The sequence below is a fragment of the Lygodium microphyllum genome, chromosome 30 (genome assembly GCF_053477565.2).
Source record: "Lygodium microphyllum isolate KBCC chromosome 30, Lygodium_microphyllum_v1.1.10, whole genome shotgun sequence".
NCBI classification, from domain to species: domain Eukaryota; kingdom Viridiplantae; phylum Streptophyta; class Polypodiopsida; order Schizaeales; family Lygodiaceae; genus Lygodium; species Lygodium microphyllum.
In genome coordinates, this window is record NC_141164.1 from 34066311 (window position 1) to 34087857 (window position 21547).

General features: G+C 42.9%; 1 protein-coding gene across 1 annotated transcript; it reads right to left on the minus strand.

The window, feature by feature from the left end:
- Window positions 1-16665: 16665 nt before the first annotated feature.
- Window positions 16666-20741, minus strand: LOC148009709 (uncharacterized). Its single transcript, XM_087673143.1, has 6 exons — window positions 20047-20741; window positions 19788-19889; window positions 19411-19641; window positions 18545-19060; window positions 18182-18295; window positions 16666-18013 (listed from the first exon to the last, which is right to left on the minus strand). The coding sequence occupies exons 1-6, from the start codon at window positions 20626-20628 to the stop codon at window positions 17144-17146; spliced, it is 2415 nt and encodes an 804-aa protein (XP_087529269.1). The 5' UTR covers window positions 20629-20741; the 3' UTR covers window positions 16666-17143.
- Between the last annotated feature and the right edge of the window lie 806 nt (window positions 20742-21547).

Genomic DNA, 21547 nt, shown 5'->3' on the forward strand with positions numbered 1-21547 from the left:
GGTGTGGATTTTTGAAGTTTCTCATATGCTAGTGATTGTAATACCAAATGGAATACCTTCTCTTTGAAATGATCTCCAAGAAGGGCATTTTGAACATAACAACTTCACATTTGACACACATTATTGGCTAATTTCATGCTAGAATCTATGATCATAAATCAAAATCTAGTATATACACAGTTTTTTCAAAATATATAGTTGTTCTCATATGTCGTGGTTGCTTGTAAAGGATTAATCAATTTGAATGGATTTGCAAAAACACATGCCAAAACTATCATCATCTAAAGAATAATAGAAAGAAATTCTTAAATGAGAAATTTGTAAAATTGCAGCACATTTAATGTCATCCACCACAATAAAGTACATAAATTTAAAAAATCCTACAAGATATGAACACACACACTCTAGAGTCTAGGGGATCCACCATGAGCATCTTATGGAATCACACAAATGCACAAAAGGTTTCTCCAAAAGTCCATAAGTGTATACATTAGGGGTTGGCCCCTAGTAATTTCCTCTAAACTTAAAAACATGGGAGAGGGTAAGGTATGTGCTTGAGGAAGGGTCGAGGCACTCTGGAGGGTGTTGGATATAAGCTTGGAGCCCCAAGAGGAACACCAAGGAAAAGGGGTTTCTACTGCAAGAAAATCTATAAAATTTTTAAATGAGAAATTTGTAAAAATACAACACATTTAATGTCATCCACCACAATAAAGTACATAAATTTAAAAAATCCTACAATATATGAACACACACACTCTAAAGTCTAGGGGATCCACCATGAGCATCTTATGGAATCACACAAATGCACAGAAGGTTTCTCCAAAAGTCCATAAGTGTATACATTAGGGGTTGGCCTCTAGTAATTTCCTCTTAACTTAAAAATATGGGAGAGGGTAAGGTATGTGCTTGAGGAAGGGTTGAGGCACTCTGGAGGGTGTTGGATATAAGCTTGGAGCCCCAAGAGGAACACCAAGGAAAAGGGGTTTCTACTGCAAGAAAATCTATAAAATTCTTAAATGATAAATTTGTAAAAATGCAACACATTTAATGTCATCCACCACAATAAAGTACATAAATTTAAAAAATCCTACAATATATGAACACACACTCTCTAGAGTCTAGGGGATCCACCATGAGTATCTTATGGAATCACACAAATGCACAAAAGGTTTCTCCAAAAGTCCATAAGTGTATACATTGGGGGTTGGCCCCTAGTAATTTCCTCTTAACTTAAAAATATGGGAGAGGGTAAGGTATGTGCTTGAGGAAGGGTCGAGGCACTCTGGAGGGTGTTGGATATAAGCTTGGAGCCCCAAGAGGAACACCAAGGAAAAGGGGTTTCTACTGCAAGAAAATCTATCTTGTAACATCAACAAGCTTTTATTTCATTCTTCAGAGAACCACAACAAGGAAAAGAACAAATCTTCACACAGCATCATAGTAGATATCTCCCATAGATTTGATAAAATCAACCATAATCTTCAACATCTTCACACAAACCATCAGTAGAACAAGAAACACAATATAATACACCATTTTTGAATGGAAATAATCACATAGTATTAATCTTCATTGTCTTCATAGTTCTGTCTTTCAATCTCTTATAGACAAATACATTATTTTGATAGAATTGGCAATCTCTGTCTCTGTCTCTGTCTCTCTCTCTATCTCTCTGTCTCTCTCTCTCTATCAATAGTACATTATCTCCTCACTACAATAATTAATAATCACTCTCAATAATCCTTATTAGGTCGTGGATGCACCTCCCAAGAGGTATGGGAGGTATGAAAGGGCACCAGAGCCACTACAGTGTCTCATCATAGCTCACTTATGTCTCTGTCACTTCAGTCTTTAGCAGCTACTTCTTTCATTTGTTTTAGCTCTTTTGAACTTAGATTCATCCTTTCCAAAAGTTATAAAACTTTTCCAAAGTCACACATATATTCCACAAAACACTTATAGAAGATCTATAGAATAGAATAGAACAAGAATAGAGCAGAGATAGAGGCTCTACATAAGTTCATCAGAGGGTTACAGAAGGTCATCAGAGAACATCAGAACCTCATAACTCATACTAAAACCATTCCAAACTATCAAAAACTATTCAATAAGCTTTCAAAAGATTTCAACCTTCATTAATCATCAATCCATGTTTCATATAGAAGAAAATCAAAACAAAACAGAAGCTAAGCAAAAGGTATCAGAACCAATCAGAACCTCAACAGAACCTACCAGAACATCATAAAGCTTCATATTTCCACTAAGAACCATCATGAGCTTTCAAAACATGATCAATATCATCCAAAACACTTTCAAACATTTCCAAAACAACCAATCATCACTCATGGGGAAGGCGAATGCCACGGGGGTGGCATGAGGTGCGTAAAAGCAAAAACACGCGCGAGGCGAGGCGCGCGGGGACATGACAAAACAAAGAAAATTTAATAGCATGCAAATCATGAGCTGGAACGCAATGCGGTAAAAGGGAAAACTATGTCAGAAGGCGAGGGGGAGATTGCAGAAAAGTACAACGAGGTGTCCGGGATCAAGTCATGGCGTTCACATGGGAAAAATACAAAAATCAGGCCCGAAAACACATACGACAATTAATTTCAAAAAATCCGTTTACTAAATTGAAATGCGGGAACAAGAAAAGTTGTGAGAAAAGTCACACTGGACAGGCCTATCATGTCAGAATACTGTTCTGACGGAGATAAGACCCGGTCACCTGGAAAAAACCAAAAAAGGACCCTCGAAACGAGACTCATAAATTAATATAAAAAGATCCAGGCACCGAAATGAAGGGTAGTAAAAAGGAAAAATGTCCGCAGGAAGGGGACTTTTAGGGTGAGCACAATAAAACACATATCCAAGGGAATAAGGAGGGGTTCACATGCAAAAAAGAGGAAAATCGACCCCGAAAACGCATACGGGAATTAATATCAAAAAATACATTAGCTAGAATGTAGTGAGGGAAGAAGCAAAAATGTGCAAAATATTATGCCCGACAATCTTATCACATCATAACATAGTGTTGAGCAAGAGAAACCCCGTTCGCATGGAAAAAACCAAAAAGCGTATCCAAAACGGGATTCAAAAATTAACAGCGAATGATCCGTGCATTGGAATGGAGTGTAGGAAAAAGAAAAAATTTTAGGATATATATAATCATCAGGGCTGTCACATCAAATCGCAATTCGGATGGGGTTAGGAGACGTTCACATGGAAAAAACAGAAAAAATAAAAAATCCAGAGGGCGAAACAAGGTGGAGGGAAAATGAGAATTATGCAGGAAGGGTGGACGGACAAGGTTACCTAGTCAGAATTGAATTCTAAGGAAAATAGAGTAGGTTCACATGGAAAAATGTCAAAATCATACGCGAAAAAGGCACGAAACGTCACAAAAATTAATTACGAACCAACCGTACATCAAAATGACATAGTGGAAAAAGGAAAAATGTCATGTGGTAAGTGTAGAACAAGACTATCGCATCAGATCAGCATTCTGAAACAATAAAGAAGTGTTCCCCACGGAAAACGACCAAAACACCATTTAAAAAGAAATAACCATACGAACCACCTCGAGGAAAGGTAGACGAGGGCTGGTGGGTGGGCAAGGGACCCATTAAGGTAAAAGGAAGATATGGGATAGACACAGATTCCGTGAATCACAAATGCAGGATGTATGCGTGGCAGACGCAGGGACGCATTCCCACACTTAAAACCTAATTGGGCAGGGGTAAATGATGTCGCATGAACACAAGACCTTTCACCGGATTGTATTGTAACATTCCCACACTTAAAAAATTTACCATCACGTGCAAACAAAAGGGGTAGGGTTAAAAAAACTTGGCCCATTTTGCTGAGAGTTGCGGTTGACGGTTGACGTCGCATTCTGTGTTGCAATCGACATCAGGAAGGGCCCAGATGTCTTTACACACCTAGGGAGGTAGCTTTGCTGATGAAGGTGAAGGAAATCCGATGATGACGAAGAAGGTTGCACTCAGCGCACAGTCACTCAAATGGAAAGGGAGGAACAATCCCTTACCCCATAACTCACATCGCTCGAGTGAATAATGAAGAAAACCCACATTGCACACCCATTTTAGAAATCGATAAGGGGAATAGGACAGAAGGAGTATGCCAGGGTGCACAGTTGATGGTGCATTCGTGCATCCAACCCCGTCTGACATAGGTGCAAGCAGGAAAACTGAGGAGCCTTGTTGTGCAGTGTACAGAAGAGGGTGACGTATCCTATGATGATGGTAGAGACTCGTCCCGTGTATGCATAGGAAAACAGAAATGTACCTAACTCCAATTGTCATAACCTCCCTCAACCTCACCTCTCGGAATTGATTGAGGAGAAACACCAGTCACACTCAGCCCACCCTCTGTCTCACGCTCTGTTGAAAGATATAGAGGGCAGTCCATTCCTGAAACCCATTGATATAATCCTCACATTCACTTGTGTAATGGTTGTATGCCGTGTGTATTTGATAGTGCAACTATGCATCCCACCCTGTGCTGGCATACGGTGCGAGAAGGAAGGCCAGAGAGCCTTATAGTGCAATGCACATGAATAAATCATGCTTGGTGCATTGAGAGGCCCATCTCGTGCATGCAACACTCCATTCACATATCGCACATCTCATTTGAATTAAAGGGAAAGGACTGGTCACTCACCCCACCCTCTTTCTCACACTCACTGTAGATACAAAGGGCAGACCATACTCACATCCCCATTCGGTTAGGATAAAAACTTACATCACTCAGGGGGTTGTTGATGAAGATCGCTTCGTCTGTTGATGAAGAGGCATACCCATAGAGATAGTCAACAAGTCGGAACTGTGTATCGGATATAGAACATGTCATCTGCTAAAAGACCATCAGACACTCGGCAGAGAGGCGCATAACACAGCACACCAAGGGAGGCGACTTCAGAACTGGGTCCTGGAGATGTCAACTGATGGATCAACTTTCTAGACTGCTGGTTGTTACCACCGTTTCCATAGCGAGCTTCCCGCCCAAGGGTGTTTGCCACCTTTTCTTAGAACGAGACGTGCTATGACAGGGAATTGCTTCCTCTTCTCCCATAACAGTTTGTTTTTTTTTTCGTATTTTTTTCTTATTTTTTTCTTTTAATAAAGAGTATGGTAGAAATACCATGTGGCAGGGCCATCCTCATTACCACTGCTAGATCGGACGAGAGGAGAACATAGTAAGGATATGAGGTGTCTAGAAGGGGCTTGCAGAATGAGACCGCCTCATGAGGAAGATCATAAGGGCTATCAGAAGCACAAGGAGAAGGAAATGCAACGCCCACAAGGGAAAGGGTGCGTCGATTGTGATTGTTAGGATCCCCAAGGAGGGAAGTACTTCTTCAAACGATAACCATTGATCAGAAAGGGATCATCAGAGGCGTCAACGGCCTGCACTTGGACAGAGCCATTAGGATTGACAACAAGTACCTTATAAGGACCCATCCAACTTTATTGAAGCTTGCCAGGAAACTTTCCAAATTGTGAATCATAGCTAGGACAAGATCACCTTCTTTGAACTCCTTGTGCTTGATGAAGCTATCATGATAGGCCTTGCGTCACGCTTGAGTGGTTTCCATGCACTGTAGGGCCATCCGCCAAATCTCATCCAAACATTCCAAATGCAATAGGCGGCGCTAGAGGGACTCATTATCTCGGAGGTGTTCTTTAATTGCCACTCGCAAAGAAGGCAACTCCAGCTCAACACGGAAGACGACTTCTGTGCCATACACCAACTAGAAAGGAGTTTGTCCTGTAGCAGCCTTGTAAGAGGTTCTATAAGCCAGAGGGCCTCTGTAAGTGGATCATTCCAATCACCGTGATGTGCGATAATCGTCCTTGTCAGCATCAAGCAGAGGATGCGATTGGTGACTTCGACTTAGCCGTTGGCTCTAGGGTAATAGGGGATGGACTTGCGATGGCGGATCTTATACAGTTCCGTCAACTCTTCCATGATCTTGTTAAGAAAATGAGTACCTTTGTCACTTACCAGCTCAAGGGGACTGCCAAAACGGGTGATAATATTCTCATACATAAACACGGCTACGTTGTTACCATCGTCTCGCTTTAGAGCTTTAGCTTCACACCAGTTTGTGGCATAATCCGTACATACGAAGATGTATATGTTCTACTTCCGTCTTGTAGGCGGATCAATGGGACCCACGAAATCAATCCCCCACTTCTCGAATGCCTTTAGGGAAAAAATAGGTTGCAGTGGCATGGCACTTGTTTTAGTGGGTTTCCCCATTTGCTAACAAGCATCGCATCTCTTGCAGTAGTCATAGGCATCCTTGTGGAGGGTTGGCCACGATTATCCTACAAGTAGAGCCTTTTTGGCTATCGCTTCTCCTACAAAGTTTCCACCACATGGTTCATCATGGCATGCTTTCAATACTATGTCGATTTCATCTCTTGCAACACATCTTCACAACACTTCATCTTTGCCTCTCTTGTACAGTGCACCACCTAGCAAGATGTAGGGATTGATTCCAACAAAAGCTTCTTCTTCTCATGGCTCAAGATGCCAGGGGGATATTGTTGAGTTGCCATGAGGTTGGCTATGTCTGTGTACCATGGGGTAATTGTTTCAACTAAAAATAAGGAAGCATCAGGAAGGTCTAGATCACCATGTTCCTCTTCTACAGTTTGAGGGATCCGTGACAGATGATCAGCCTAGGTCATGGGAACGGTCGGGCTTAGTGACTACTTCAAAATTGAACTCTTGGAACAGGAGAAACCATCTCATCATTAGTCCTTTAACATCTGATTTGTTCATTAGAAAGGATAGGGCTTCATGATCCACATAGAATTTGAAATGTGTTGACAATAGATAGTGTCGAAACTTCTCCAGTGCAAACACCATTGCTAAGCACTCAAGCTCTGTCACTATGTAGTTCCACTCTTGGTCAGTTACTTTCTGACTTGCATAATAGATTGGTTGATCTAATTTAGAGGGGGCCTTTTGACATAAGACAACACCTAGTCCTTCAACTGATGCATCTGTGTGGACATGGAACTCCTTCATCTAGTCAGGAGGCTGCAAGATAGGTGCTTGGATGAGGCACTGTTTTAGGGTATTAAATAATTCTTCGCAATCATTAGTCCAAAGGAAATCCACATCTTTCCTTAGGAGCTTGTGCAGAGGCCTGCCTTGGTTGCAAAATGTGCAATAAATCTTCTGTAGTAGCCCACATGGTCAAGAAATCCTCTCAATTACTTGAGGTTTGTTGGTGTTGTTAAGGCGGAAATCTTCTCAATCTTCACCGGGTCTGTTGCAATCCCTTGTGCAAGGACAATATGGCCCAGAAGAACTGATGAGACGTCAAAGACACATTTGTCAAGGTTGAGAGAGATTCCATACTCTCAGCATCTGTCAAAACATTGCTCTAGGTGTCCCCAATGCTCATGGATTAGGCTATAAATACAGAAGTCATCGAGATACACCTCAATGAAATCATGTAGATGATTCTGGAATAAAGCCATCATTACTCGTTGGAAGGTAGCGGGAGCATTACCCAAATGGCATCACTCTATAGGCATAGGTCCCCCATTCTGTGGCGAAGGTTGTTTTGGATTGGTCCTCCTCTGCGATTTGGACTTGGTTATATCCATTGAATCTATCCAAGAGGAAAAAGAGCTCATGGCATGCCACGGTGTCCAACAGTTGGTCTGTGAAAGGGATAGGAAAATGATCCTTCTTCATCTTTGAGTTAAGCTTTCAAAAGTCCACAAATATTCAAAGTTTTCTGTTCTTCTTGGGTACAACCACAATGGGCGAAACCCATTCACTATTAGCCACGGGATAAATGAGCTCCACTTCAAGAATCTTCAATAATTCAGCCTTTACCAGAGCTGAATAATTAGGATTCATACGCCTTTGTCTCTGCCTCACAGGTTTGGCATCAGGCTCTAGATCGATGTGGTGTTGACAAACTGTAAGATCAATCCCCTTTAGGTCTTTGTATGACCAAGCAAATACTTCTAAGTTCTCCTTTAGTAAGCCTCGCAAGACCACTAGTTCTTCTTCTAGAAGATTGAGACCCACTTTCAGGTGATATTCAGTATCGTCAGTATCCAGGAACGTCACTTGCCTTTCACCTTTCACTTCGCGGATAAATTTCCCACGGATTGCTTCTGGATAGAGGTCTGACTCCTTCAAGGGAGTAGTGTCATCGTCTGATATTCCACTAGAACTAGTGTCCTCCTTCTAAACAGATGACTCATTTGTCTGTTGAGATTACTGGAAGGGTATCAGATCTTTGTTTGTTTCTGTGTGAGTGGTGATTTCTTCTGGCCTTAGGGATTCATCTTCAAAGGATGCGTCTAGGAATGTCACATAGCACGAACCTTCTATAAGCCGTGGCTCTGATAGCTCTAGCTTCTGTTGACAAGGGGCATCATCATCATCTTTTCTCTAGAATAAATGGTCAGGGCAACAGGAGCTACTGGTGAACTTTATTTTTATACCTTTGATCCATTGCTTATGTAGATTCTGCATACTTCCAAGTGTGAAGGTCCGGCCCCCAGAGACCCGCGCGGGACCCCCTTTGGACCCCATCTAGGCCCCGAAGCAGCTCTATTCCGATCCCCCAACTCTGCCATCTTGACCCCTCAACACGTTCATGGGGCACCCCAACACATCACGGAACGCGACACAAAACGCGACACGGAACATAACACGACGTGCGATTTGCACAAGGGTCCATCTTGAGGGCATCACATCATATTCATAAGTAGAAAGCATTTACAAGATTATCGGGGCTCAGCAAGGGACTTTGTCACGGTGGGTGGGTGGAGCTATCAACGCGCTGCGACACGACGCCAACACCTTTGTGGTCCATTGGTCAACCCAAATGGAACCATGGTCATTTCATCCAACACCCTAAGATCCTCGACCTTTGAGGTCTCTGTAGGGACATCAACTAGATCGTCCGCTATCAGAGGAACTTCTTCATTTGCACTTTCATAACCTACTTCTTTTTCTTCCTCATCATTCTCATCCTCTTCCTCTGGAGGTTTTGTCTCTGCTTCTATAGAGGCTCTGTAGGAGAAGAATAGGTCCTCCGTCTCTGTGTCTGCTTCTGCTTTTGCCTCTGTCTCTGCTTCTGACTCGGTCTATGACTCTGCGATTGCCATGTAACAAGGAGAACGGTACATCCATGCTTCTATCTCGCTGTCAGAGGTGATTTCAGAAGTCAATTCGAGTTGAGGCAGGAGGTATTCTCCCATGGACAAAGACTTTGCTTCTCTCGGTAGTTGGCTTACAATGCCCACTGTTAGGGACTGAGCCTATGTTTTCTTGGGAAAGATCTGTTTAACGGCCTCTTCGTCTCCTGATGTACCATCTGTTATTTCATTGGAGGAGTCTGTTATGACTTCGATGGATGTGGATCCATTGCCTTTTTGCCATCCATACAATTTCAACACCACTTTATTGGGTCCTCTACCTAGGGTTAGGGTTCCTTTGAACTAGTCCGTCCTGGCTGTTGCTTCAACAAGCCAAGGTCTTCCCAACAGTAGAGGATATGAGGTCCCGTAAGAATTTGGTTTGACCACTAAATATATCAGTCAATAGTCTCTTCCTACAAGGGTTGTTTTTACGTATGGGAGGATGCCCAACGATTTAATTCTGCTTTGGTTTGCTAATCTGATAAGCCACTATGTAGATTGAATTCCTTGCAAACCTAGATCCTTCATTGTCACATCCATTATTATGTTTATTGATGAGCCTCCATCAATCAATGCATTTGAAATAAAGCATCCTTCTATCCATATACTAATCTCTGGGGTTCCAGGATGTAGGAAGGCATTAGCCACATCCACTTCCTTCACAGGTTCTGAGGCTCTATTGGACTTTGTTGCTGTTAGGAGAGCAATCCTTAGTCCGCATCAGCAACTGTCGGAAGGTTAGGTTTGGTTTAAAGGTGTCTAGGTCTTTGACCAAATCATATTCTTTGATAGGATCCACAGGCTTTTCCAATCGAATAGGAAAGGGGGCCATACCTACTTTTATCTTCCCTTTTTCTTCCAGGAGCAGCAGCATATGCGCTTCGTCTTCATGAGGAGGAACTTCCGCATCCTCTATTCCGTGGATCTCTAGTCTTGTCTCTGCAACTATCTCTGTAGCTCTCTGTGGCTCTGTGGTGCTCTGTACTTCCTTATTTTGGATTACATTGTTCTGTTTTTCCCGAGGGAGGTTGAACTTCATAGTCTTGGCAGAAGGAACGTTCTCTTTTAGAACTATGGGTTCTCCTTTCTTTGCTCACACTATTGCAGCCACTTCCAATTCCACCAAATTGGAAGCAGGTTCTTGGATCTTTTGTTGGGTATCAGAAGTAGATTTCACAGGGACTGGACTTGGACAATCTTTTGCAGTATGGCCTTCTCCTTTGCATGGCTGCATAAGGGCTTGTAATCCACAGATCTTCTAGGGTTTTGACAATTTGGGGAGATATAACCCTTTTCTCCACATCTGTAACATTCCATCTCTGATCTCTGACCACCGCCAGACTGTCATCCTTTGTAACTTTGAGAGGGAAACCTCCTTAGACCAAAATCCCTAGGCTTTAGTCCAATGTCTTGCATTGTCATTTTAGATTCTAGTAAGTTGAATCTTGTGTTTTCATATTTCTATCTTCATTCATGCATCTCTTTTTAAGAGAGAAGATATTCTCTGTATGGTTCTTCCTCAAACATTAAGAACATAAGGCTCTAGGAATGGTTGGTTTTCGGGTACATTCAATGGCTAAATGTCCCCCTTGATGGCACTTTCCGCACCATGTATTAGAATGCATAACATCTCTCCCACCTCCTGCAGGAGTGGATATATTAGCGGTATTCACCTTCAGTGTCTGTAGCTGCTTTGTAATCATATCCATTTCTTGATACTTGCTACTGAGTTGGATAAGTAGTCTTTCAGATTTTCACCTCCTCGAGTACTTGTTGTAGGGTTTTGAGAAGATTTTATTATTACTGCATACACTAGTTGGGTTGATCCAAAGGGTCCTCTGTTCTGGTTCTGATTCAGAGCTCCTGTTGAGACTTGGGTTTGTTGATTTCAGTTGGTAGGGTTCCACTGTTGTTGACTCACCATTGGAGGAACTGTTTGAGGCCACTATTGTTGTGGTTGAACCATTATTTGAGGCATTGTTATTTGCGGCCACTATGGATTAGGTGCATTGTACTGCGGCACTGTTTGCATCTGGGAATAGGGGTAGGAAACTGTCCTTGGGACTACATTTGGTAGGTATATCATTCCTGACATGGGAGGAGGTAAAACTCCTCTTCCTGGAGTCATTGACAACCTTACTTCAACTTCATTATACAATCTTGCACCTTCCACTATAGCTTGCAGATTGATTCGTCTTCTTAATTCCATGAACTTGCGAACTTTTGGTTGTAGGCATCTGAGGAACACTCCTTTCTGGATGCCTTCATCCAAATGATGGTTAGTCTATCTCTTTAGGATGGATTCCATTCGTGAGACATAAGCTTCTACTCTTTCTCTAGAGGACTGACTTAGTTTCATAAACTCCTCTCGCATCTGCTCTTCAAAACCTTCATGCCTGAATTTAGTGAGGAAGGCCAACTTCAAGTCGTCCCATGTGCCAAAAGTTCATGCTGCTTGTCTCTCATACCATTGAAATGCCACACCCTTGAAAGTGACGGGGAATATTGCTAACCAATGCTCAGGGGTTCTTGCATTGTTAGCCACACATGCTACCATAAATTCTGCTACATGACGATCGGGGTCTTCATTGTACTCTCCTTTAAAAATTGGCAATGGGACTATATTTGTTGGCCTGTCATCAATATTTCCAGGAGGAATCTGACTAGGAAGGGGACCTTGAGTCGCCATGGGGATTTCTTCAAAGAGTGCTTTTAGGGCGTCAAAGGAGGCTTCTACTGCAAGCTTGTTCTCAGCCTTGATTCTTCCCTTCTCTCTTCTCATGTACCTCTGGACTCGTTCTAGCGCTTGTCTCTTGATTGCATCATTCATCAGGGGGTTGGATCCAACCACTTGGTTTGTACTCAACAGAATAGAATCAGAGAGGGGCTTTAGTCTCCGGAGAATTCTCTTGCCAACATCTCTTCTACTTCCTTCTTTTCAACATCTCTGAATTCAGCTTTCAAACCACTACAGAGGGGGAGATATTCCATTCTGAAAATATCAAAACTCATTCTTCTTAGGATCCTTGTTGTGCCATCATTATAATATGATTCTGATGGTTTCAATAGTGTATGTTGTAAAGAACACTATGTCTACCAACTTCCAGTGGGTTGCTAATTGGACAAACAAAGGATTGTCGGAACACAAAGCATCCCATGTATCTTGTTGTTGAGTATCCACAAACAAATTCCAACTCTTTTCTTTCCTTTTTTCGTGAACCTCCACTGACCACGACTCCTGAAGCTTCTTCACGATCTCCCACTTGATAATGTTTGGAAACTTCTCAATGAATGCTAAATCTTCCATGGATGGTCATTCTCTTTGTTTCTTCTCTTCATTTTATTTCCAAACAATTTGCCACCAAGATGCACGTCTTTGTTGCTTTAATAGGAAGAAGAAATAGTCCACCACAAAGAGCTTGTATCATGATGGTAATATATTTCCGCCATTGTGGGATGAACTTCTTGTAGAAAGTGGCTTTGGCAATAAGAATCTCCAACTCTTCCTTGGAAGCTTCCACCCCTTCGCAAGAGGCTGCGATCAAAGCTCCATGTAACCATCACATAGACATAAACCACGGCATCTTCTCCATACCCTCAGGATATCGAATCAATCGATGGCGCATACCACGTCAAAATTCAGATCACGCTTCTTCCCAATCTTTCTTGGCTTGGTTGTACCTAGCAAGCCACGTCTCCATGGAGGTATGGTGCAACATACAAAAACGATTCACATTCTCCTCCATTGCAGCATCCATCCTTTTTTCTACCCCATTTCTAACCACCACATCTCCGGTCAGTCTATCATCGTCCTTCAGTGACCATAGCATACTGTTGTCTGAATCCACCATTGGTAGCCACTATGAAATATGCACTAACGTCACACACACCAACCAACCTTCATCCATGCTACCTTCTGGCCGAGCTCATCGCACAAAGCCTTTCAGGGTTTTCATGAAGCGCTCCAAGAAGAACATCCATCGCTTATGGATAGGTCCCACAATCTCCACTTCATCTATAAGATGCACCAGGAGGTGGGTTTGTATCATGAGCATGTTGATGGGCAGGTACTTCTCAAAGAGACAAACCGTCTCTACTACTCCCCGCCTTGCAGATTCAATAGAGGATGACTTGATCTCCTTTTATGAGATCCATTGCACTAAATTTGACAACTTGTAAATCACCTCGCGTATTTTTGGAGTGAGGCATCCTTCGATCGAGATCGATAGTACAAACTGCCACAAATAAAGAAGCATTACAAACAATGACTACACTTCAAATATCAAAATACGCACGTCACTTATAATCCATTCATTGTACAAACCTGACATATCTTATGCCAATCATGGGATTTTAGTTGTGATAATTGGTCGTATTTAGAAAATGCAGATATCTGAGAGAACGCATCATACCTGTCGGAGTGCGGATAGACCTGATAATTTGCTTCACAATGCGCTCTTCTTTAGTGGACAAAACCCAAGGAGTGTGAGGTAGTTGCAAGCGACCACCAACATACGTTGACTGTGGCCAAAGCGCCTCCATCTTACCTACCTCCTTCAAATCCATTCCTACCCCTACAGTGCCTCTCTTTCCTGTGATGTGGTCCCATAGTAAGCTTCCCACATTCTTGAAAATATACATGGGATCCAACAAGTGGTTGATCTATAAGTGGGTCCAATACGACAACTCGTAGAAAATTGAGAACCATCGCATTCCGTTTGGATGTGACTCTGTGTGGACCATTTTCAACTCATACCAGCTTTGGGCATTTATTCGTGTTGGAGGTCATTCAATAAAACCTTCCCTCAGTTTCATGACCCTCCTGCAAGAAAGTGGTGTGTCCTTGATATACCATCTTCTTCATGGTTCATGACATTTGGGAGTCTAACACTATGGCCCACACAATGGACATGCATGATAACCTAAGGTAACCAGACTTGTCCTAACACCTCTATCCTGTGAATACAAACTTGAACGAGCTATGATAAATATGACCAACAAGAATGAAAGCCTACTTACCTGAGCACTCCTCGAATCCCAAAAATTCATGCATGCTCCACATGAGAATGGCTCGTATATTGGCAGACCATCGACCATCGCGCTTGCTCATATCTTCCACGGCGACCGCCTCCTCCCACAATATCTTAAGCTTATTGACTAATGGATAGAGAAAGACGTCCATATTATTGACTTTGTAATGGCCAGGAACGAGCAAGCTAAGGATCAGGTGTCCTTTCTTCGTAGAAAGCCATGGTGGGATGTTATAGTTAACAAGGACTACAAGCCCCACACTATAAGAAGTGGAGCGGAGACCAAATGGGTTCACGCCGTCCATAGCAAGACCGAGCCGAAGATTCCATGGCTCTCGTGCAAAGCTTGGAAAGGTAGAGTCAATGTGGCTCCATACGCGTGAATCCGCTGATATTTTGTTGGACTCCATCTATGGATCTATTCTGTGTATGCCATGTTGTCAAGCTTGCCAAGCCCAACGTACGAAACATGTGATGTATAGAAGGGATAAGTAGAAAGTGTCTAAGAACTTCCTAAGGGATGGTTTGCCCTTGCAAGTCTTGTCGATACCTGTGAGCACTACACTTTGGACATATCTCCATAGTCTTGTACTCTCCTCGAAACAGCACACAATCTTTGACACATACATGGATGTTGTTGTGGTCCATGCCAAGATTTTGTAAAACATGTCGCGCATCATTATGAGACTCAGGCATGGTATTTTCAAGTTGTGGTAATATATGATACTTTAGTAACCTGAATAACAAATCATAAAACACCTTGAAAAAACACAATTGTTTTTTATAATGGTACCGAAAAGAAATCAACGAAGCGTACGTAGAAGGTACTTGAACAACTCGGTCACACTCGTATCGCTCCACTCGTATTTTTCTTGCACACTTAGGAGTGCAAGCAGCATCTTCACGCGAGATACTTAGCATCCATCATATAATGGTATGGATACTTCGTCTCTAAGTAGATCAGATGTCTCGGCATCTATAGGCATCAATGCATCTATCATTACCTCCATCTCAAGCTCCAGGATTGTAGGAAAGTCTGAAATGCTGCGTTTCTCCTCTCGTATTGACGGTATAGACTAGGTAGTGCCTTCCAAGTGGTGGATTGGCTCAGGCACTCTATCCATCGCGTGCCCACAAACTCTTTGCATTATCTACTGGCGCCTTCATCTCCTTCTAACTTAGAAGCAGTATACTTATCCCTCATGATTCATCCATTTTTTCCAAGAATCAACTCATTTCAATCTTGCCATTAAGGTAGATCAAGATTGTGTAAAAAGTATTTAGGTGTAGTACAATTGGAGAACCATTTACAAAGTCCTACTAGGTGTGGACACATGCATTTTAGATATATGTAGTATCTTTAAACAATCAATATAACTTTGAATTTTTGTACAGCTACAGTTTTTAGTTATACCACCATATTGGCATTTTCTATTGATAAAGCTTTCAACAAAGGAGCACATCCACACAACTTATGCACTAGATGAGTTCAACATGTTCTACTTATTCACTTAATTTAATAGTATAAGACAACATAATATAGTGCAATATTAACTTTACAATACTCATCTTTGGAAAGCTTAAATGAGAAAGAACACTTTCCCCAATGAATATGTAATCTGGGGGAGCACTTGTGTCACCTCTTCACCATGCTATGCAAGTAGCATGGTTTAATGTTTTGTGTACATTCAATGTTGGTGTTTGCTACTATGCACAGCATTTAGCTTTCATGTATTTGTGCTTTGCAAGATGTTTGCAAAAGATCACAGCATTGCTACCAATGTGGAACTACTCTTATAATAACGAGTTGTCAATTTAATACATATACAAAGCACAGAGATAATAATAGCTCAACCTAGACAAAGGCATAAAGTATAATATGGTTTGAGTTCCTTATTTATTTATCTTTCTTCTAATTCCAAGTGACGTAAGTAAGGTATCAATCTAATTAGTAGGCATCCTAGTTTCACATATTCTTGTCAATTAAACACTCGATTGAAAGTGGCTTTATATTTGCCATCGTTGCACGTGCCTACCTAGTTGCTTATTTTAAGCATTTTCCGATGTTGGTTCTTAATTTAGATACTAGGCGCTCCGCGCCTAGACTCGCCCCGGCGCAAAGGATGCGTGGCAAAAGGGCGCGATTTTTGCAGGCGTGGGCACGGGCAGGGGCTGGACGCGTGGCACCCACCCCCGCGTTCTCTTTTTTTTCTTGTAAGGTGGGGGGCTGCCACGTGGCACTCGCCCCCCACCTCTCGTTAACTAATAGTATAGATGCTAGATCCTGTGTATGAAGAAAATAGAAAAAACGTGTTACACACGTTAATAAATAATCAAGGTTATGAAAAGATGAGAGAGAGAGAGAAGGAATTTCATACAAATTAGGGAACCTCAAGAAGAAGGAAAAGTGCTAAGTATCCGAGTCGTTTTACAATTTGTGGAAGACTGTAATTGGGGGCAAGAGCCAACAATCAAAAAGCCCGTGAGGTTACATGGAATGTTTGTACATACAATGGCCCATGCCTAATTTCTCTCTTAACCCATTGGGTGTATTTTGAGCCAAGAGCATTGCCCTAGCATTTCCCCTTGGAGAGGGGAAGGGCCTTTGATTAGGATGAAACTCCCGAGGCTTTCCTATGCTTTCCACTCACTCAGTGATGATATTCCTGATTATCAGGGCTTTTCTATGCAAATTCGAGCCCACACTTTAGCAGATTTGTCTCTCATCAGAATGACAGGAGTATAGAATGTATTCACAACTGGCGTCCCCAATTAGATTGTGCCACCAACTATAGTTGAAACCCAATTCAGCCATGGTATTCTGATTTGAGATCAATATCGATGGTGGCATTATAACCAAGTTCTCCAATCAGGGTGAGAGACTCCTTTCCTTGATTAGCATAATCAGCCTTTGTGGTCATTTTGGTGCTTGGGCTGGCTCAAGAGGGAGGTGATGGCAGCAGCCAAGGCAGCTGTGAAGTTGGGATCTGCCGTAATGGCACTCACACTCTCTATGAGACTGGGTGATGGCAATGCAGAGCTAGAAGTTGGCATACTAGTACTTGTGCTGTTAATGTTGATCGAAGGCATTCCTTGGCTGTTGCTGATAGAAGAGATTCCATGGCTGCTAATTGTGGAAGAAGGTGCTGGTGTCAGTATACGACTAGTAGTAACCTCATTGAGAGGCTGCATTTGTTGCTGCTGATGCTGCTGAGGTTGCTGCACTTGAAGACTGTTCAACCTTAATTGCTGCCCGCTGGAGGTAGCCATTGGTGCTGATATTGTTGCATTGGAATTCATAGAAGATACCGATGGGAGAGGGAAGTTTGGCTGGCCAGAAAGAAAAGGTAATAGGCCTTCCATGGAGAAGGAAAGACCTGAAGTCAGACTACTTGTAGCTGCTGCAAGAGCAGCCAAATGGTTACTGTTGTTATTGTTGGGTGTGGTGAGATCCAGTGTGACTGTGGGAAAGGGTGCCGATGCGGAGATGCTTGCTGTTGTGGTGGAGAAAGGGAATGGGGGCCGTGCCCATAAATTGCCTGCACTGCCAAATGGATGAGAACCTGAGAGACCCGAGGCAGCCATGGTGGTTGCAGACAGTAGCTGGTTGTGGTTGTGCTGCTGATCTGTGCTTGTTGTAGAGCCAGACAGAAGCATTGCTGCTGCTGCTGATGTGGTGGATGCCATCACTGAAGCTGCAGGAGAGAGAGGATGGTTGTGGGTGCCCTCGTAAGTCGTGATCAAGATGGATGTATCCTCAGCACATCTTTGGACCTTTTTGATAAGACAACAATAAGCACATCAACAACTTGGTTATTATGAAAAGGGTCACTGAACATTCCAGGTTAATGCTATACAGTTCTCCTTTAGCAAAAGTAATGTACTTCAAGTCTAGCCATACATGTATGCATTCACAATGTCTTAAAAGGATAACTTTAGTACCTGTTTCCGGACCGGGCAATTCGGAGCCATCGTACATCTGTAGTAGGCACGTGGGCATGGGTTGCCTTTGGCCATCTTCTGTCCATACTTCCTCCACTGACAACCATCACTTAACTGTGCCAAAAAAACCACAATGTCATCACCCAACCACTAACCTATCTCTATCAATAGCTCGGGAAGCTAAAACTATATGTAATCTACATTGCATACTCTAGCTTCAGGAAGTGAACTTTTGATGTTAAACAATTCAAGGGCTTATTAATAACACTTAAAAGCTATATAGGCATCCGTGTGATGAACTGTGGCAATTAGTGAGGTTCATTCATAATTCATCATAAACATAGAGGCATTCCATATACATACCATGGGTGCATCCGATCTTGCTCTCACTGACACACGAGCCTTCCTTGCCGTAGCATCCACAGAAGGAGTGGAGGCCGCTTGTTGAGTAGTTGCAACAGGAGCAGCTGGATCCTCCTTCCTACTTGGAGAATTGATGACCTGCTTATGAGTGGATGAGGGGGTATCATCCTTGAGGACACTCTTCCAGGGGGGGGGAGATGAACTAGAAGGCTCAGATGAGAGATTTTGTTCATTGTTACTGGCAATGTAGCTGCCACTTACTCCTCCTGGCCCTTTCCTTGAGGATGCAATATCTTCACCTGCTGTTGCGGTTAACCTAATCCTTTTGCTACGATTGGTTTCTTCATGATCTCCAGAATTCCGCTTCCCTTTCAATGATTCACCGTTAGTTGGATTATCTGAGCTGCTGCTTTCTGCTGTTCCATCTTGCATTAAGGTGACAGCATTGCTTCGGATGTCTACAGGCTGTTTGATGTTCAACCCTTCTGGAGACGAGTCCTTGTACGGTGCTGTGACCTATGTTGTTATAAGCAATAGATAAGTTTTTGAAAAATCAATAAACATCGTTCTTCTTAATTATGTCTGATTAATCATGCTTAATTCCTGCTAATTTCATGGTGTTTAGAAATCTTCAACGCCATTAGCTGCCATATTTGACCATTCCTATACTGTTTAATAAAAAGGAAAAGGCTAGGGTTTTCATTCTTCTTGCAGTGAACCCTAGGTATTCTTATGTATGTGTATCAGTCTCTATAGGTATGCTGTGCAATTCTATTGCTAGAGTTCATGCATCCAGGAGTTTGTATAAATATACCACAAACATTTATATAGTCTGCAGAAGATATGATTAGGTAAGTAGAGGGTACCTGAGTTTGACTTGATAGCATCAAGCTGTTAGACTGCTGCTGTTGCAATTCCTGTTGTTGTTGTTGTTGTTGTTGTTGTTGTTGCTGTTGCTGTTGCTGCTGCTGGTGTTGCAACAGACTGGCTACATGTCGCTTCAAAGTAGTGTAATTAGCAGTAATCTCGTTCAAGGAGTGCCTCAGCTTTGCATTCTCTTCATTCATTCTCACAAGCTCCTGTTGCCAGTAATTAAGCTGCAAATTGAATATCGATGATCGATTGTTAGCCCTTGGTGTTCGGAAGACCAAAATCTCTCTCTCTCTCTCTCTCTCTCTCTCTCTCTCTCTCTCTCTCTCTCTCTCTCTCTCTCTCTCTCTCTCTCTCTCTCTCTCTCTCTCACCTGAGCAGGTTTCATCCCATCATCTGCATGTCTCCTTCCATCAAACGGTACTGGATGAAGATGTGAGAGGAAGTTGCTTGGTTTATCGTCCACATGGCTCTCCTGCAAATGATGATTCACAAATGGAAATCAGCTATCTAATAGATTATATCTGCAATACCGACTGAAAACTGTTCCAAAGATCAGCAAAACAATGAAAACTCAATGGCTATTTCTAAATTCTTATGGACAATAGAGCTACTGTGAGAAGAGGCCATACAAGAAAGTTCTGCTCCTCGATCGAATTATGCCTTCCGAAGTGATCAATGAACGGAACTGCGATGTTCTGCGAGTCGCGATCTCCCTCGAGCACACTGTCCGATTTGATACTCATCTTGGCGCTTCTAAAGAAGAAATCTTTCTCGGGGGTATCGTTATATGCAGCATCAGTGTGAATTAGAGGCTTGCTGATTTGCTTCAGGAAGAAATCCTTCTCGTTAATAACAGGCGGAAGGGGGGCTGAGCCAGCACTGTGATCATCATGGCTAGGGTTGGTGTTGCTGCTGCTGTTTTGGCGGTTGTTGCAGTCGTCGGTATTGTCACTGCGAGAAGTAATCAATTCATTGTTGTTGCTGTTGTCGACATTGGACTGGTCGAGCTTGAAGGAGAGGTCGATGTTAGGGAAGCGGGGCTTGTCAGGGTCGGCCATAGCGGGGGAGGTGAGGGGGGCGATGATATGAGGGGGGGAGGTCGATTTGCGGAAATGCTTGAGGGCGAAGAAGGGGTGGCGGCAGAGGAGGTGTTGGGGGAGGGAGGGGGAGGGGGGCGACTGCTCGACACAGAGCGAGAGAGACGCATCCATAGACCCGAAGCTGGGCCGGCACTGGTGAGGCAAACAGACACGAGGAGGCACAGAGCGAGAGAGAGAGAGAGAGAGAGAGAGTTTCTTCTGTATGTCGAAGAAGAGACGTCAAGCCGTGTTTTTATTATGGGAGAGAGAGAGAGAGAGAGAGAGAGAGATATGTGTATGTGTGTCATTAAGACGTGTGGAAGAAGTGTATGGACTCACGACGAAGGCCCTGGTCAAAGGCCTTCACATGAAAAGTGATGGACGGTAGAAAAAGTTTAGATGGACTTTGAGAGAGAGGAGATCTAGAGAGACTGGCGTGTGCGTGTGTGCCGCCAAAACGTGGAGAATTATATGACCTCAGTGAAAAGTTAAAACCAAACACCCACTGCAGTACAACTCCCAAAACGTGTCCACAGTCCCGCCGACATAGATAGTAAAAGGCCCCTTCTAGCCCCCCCCCCCCCCCCCCAAACTTGCAAGTTGTTATAAGTTTGTACCTTTGCCCCTACCATCACACCACACGCAGATCAACTCACCTTCCGCAAGTCCGCAGCTAGTCCGCATCCATGATCGAGTCTAAGTTTCCATCGCACATGACCAAGTAAGCCTTTACATATGCACTTGAACTCCCCACCAAGTCTCACCTTCCATCACATGACCAAGTAAGCCTTTACATATGCACTTGAACTCCCCACCAAGTCTCACCTTCCATCACATCACCAAGTAAGCATTTCCCTAAACCATGACCAAGTAAGCCTTTCCATGAACAAGTAGAACTCCATTGAACCAGTAAGCTCAATACCTTGAAAAAACGAGGATCCTCAATTCACCACCCCTAGAACTTATGACAACCTAGAATTGAGAGACTCGTTGACATGCATAAACATTTTCAATGTCGAATTTATCCTTAGTGTTGACATTGAGGTGGAAA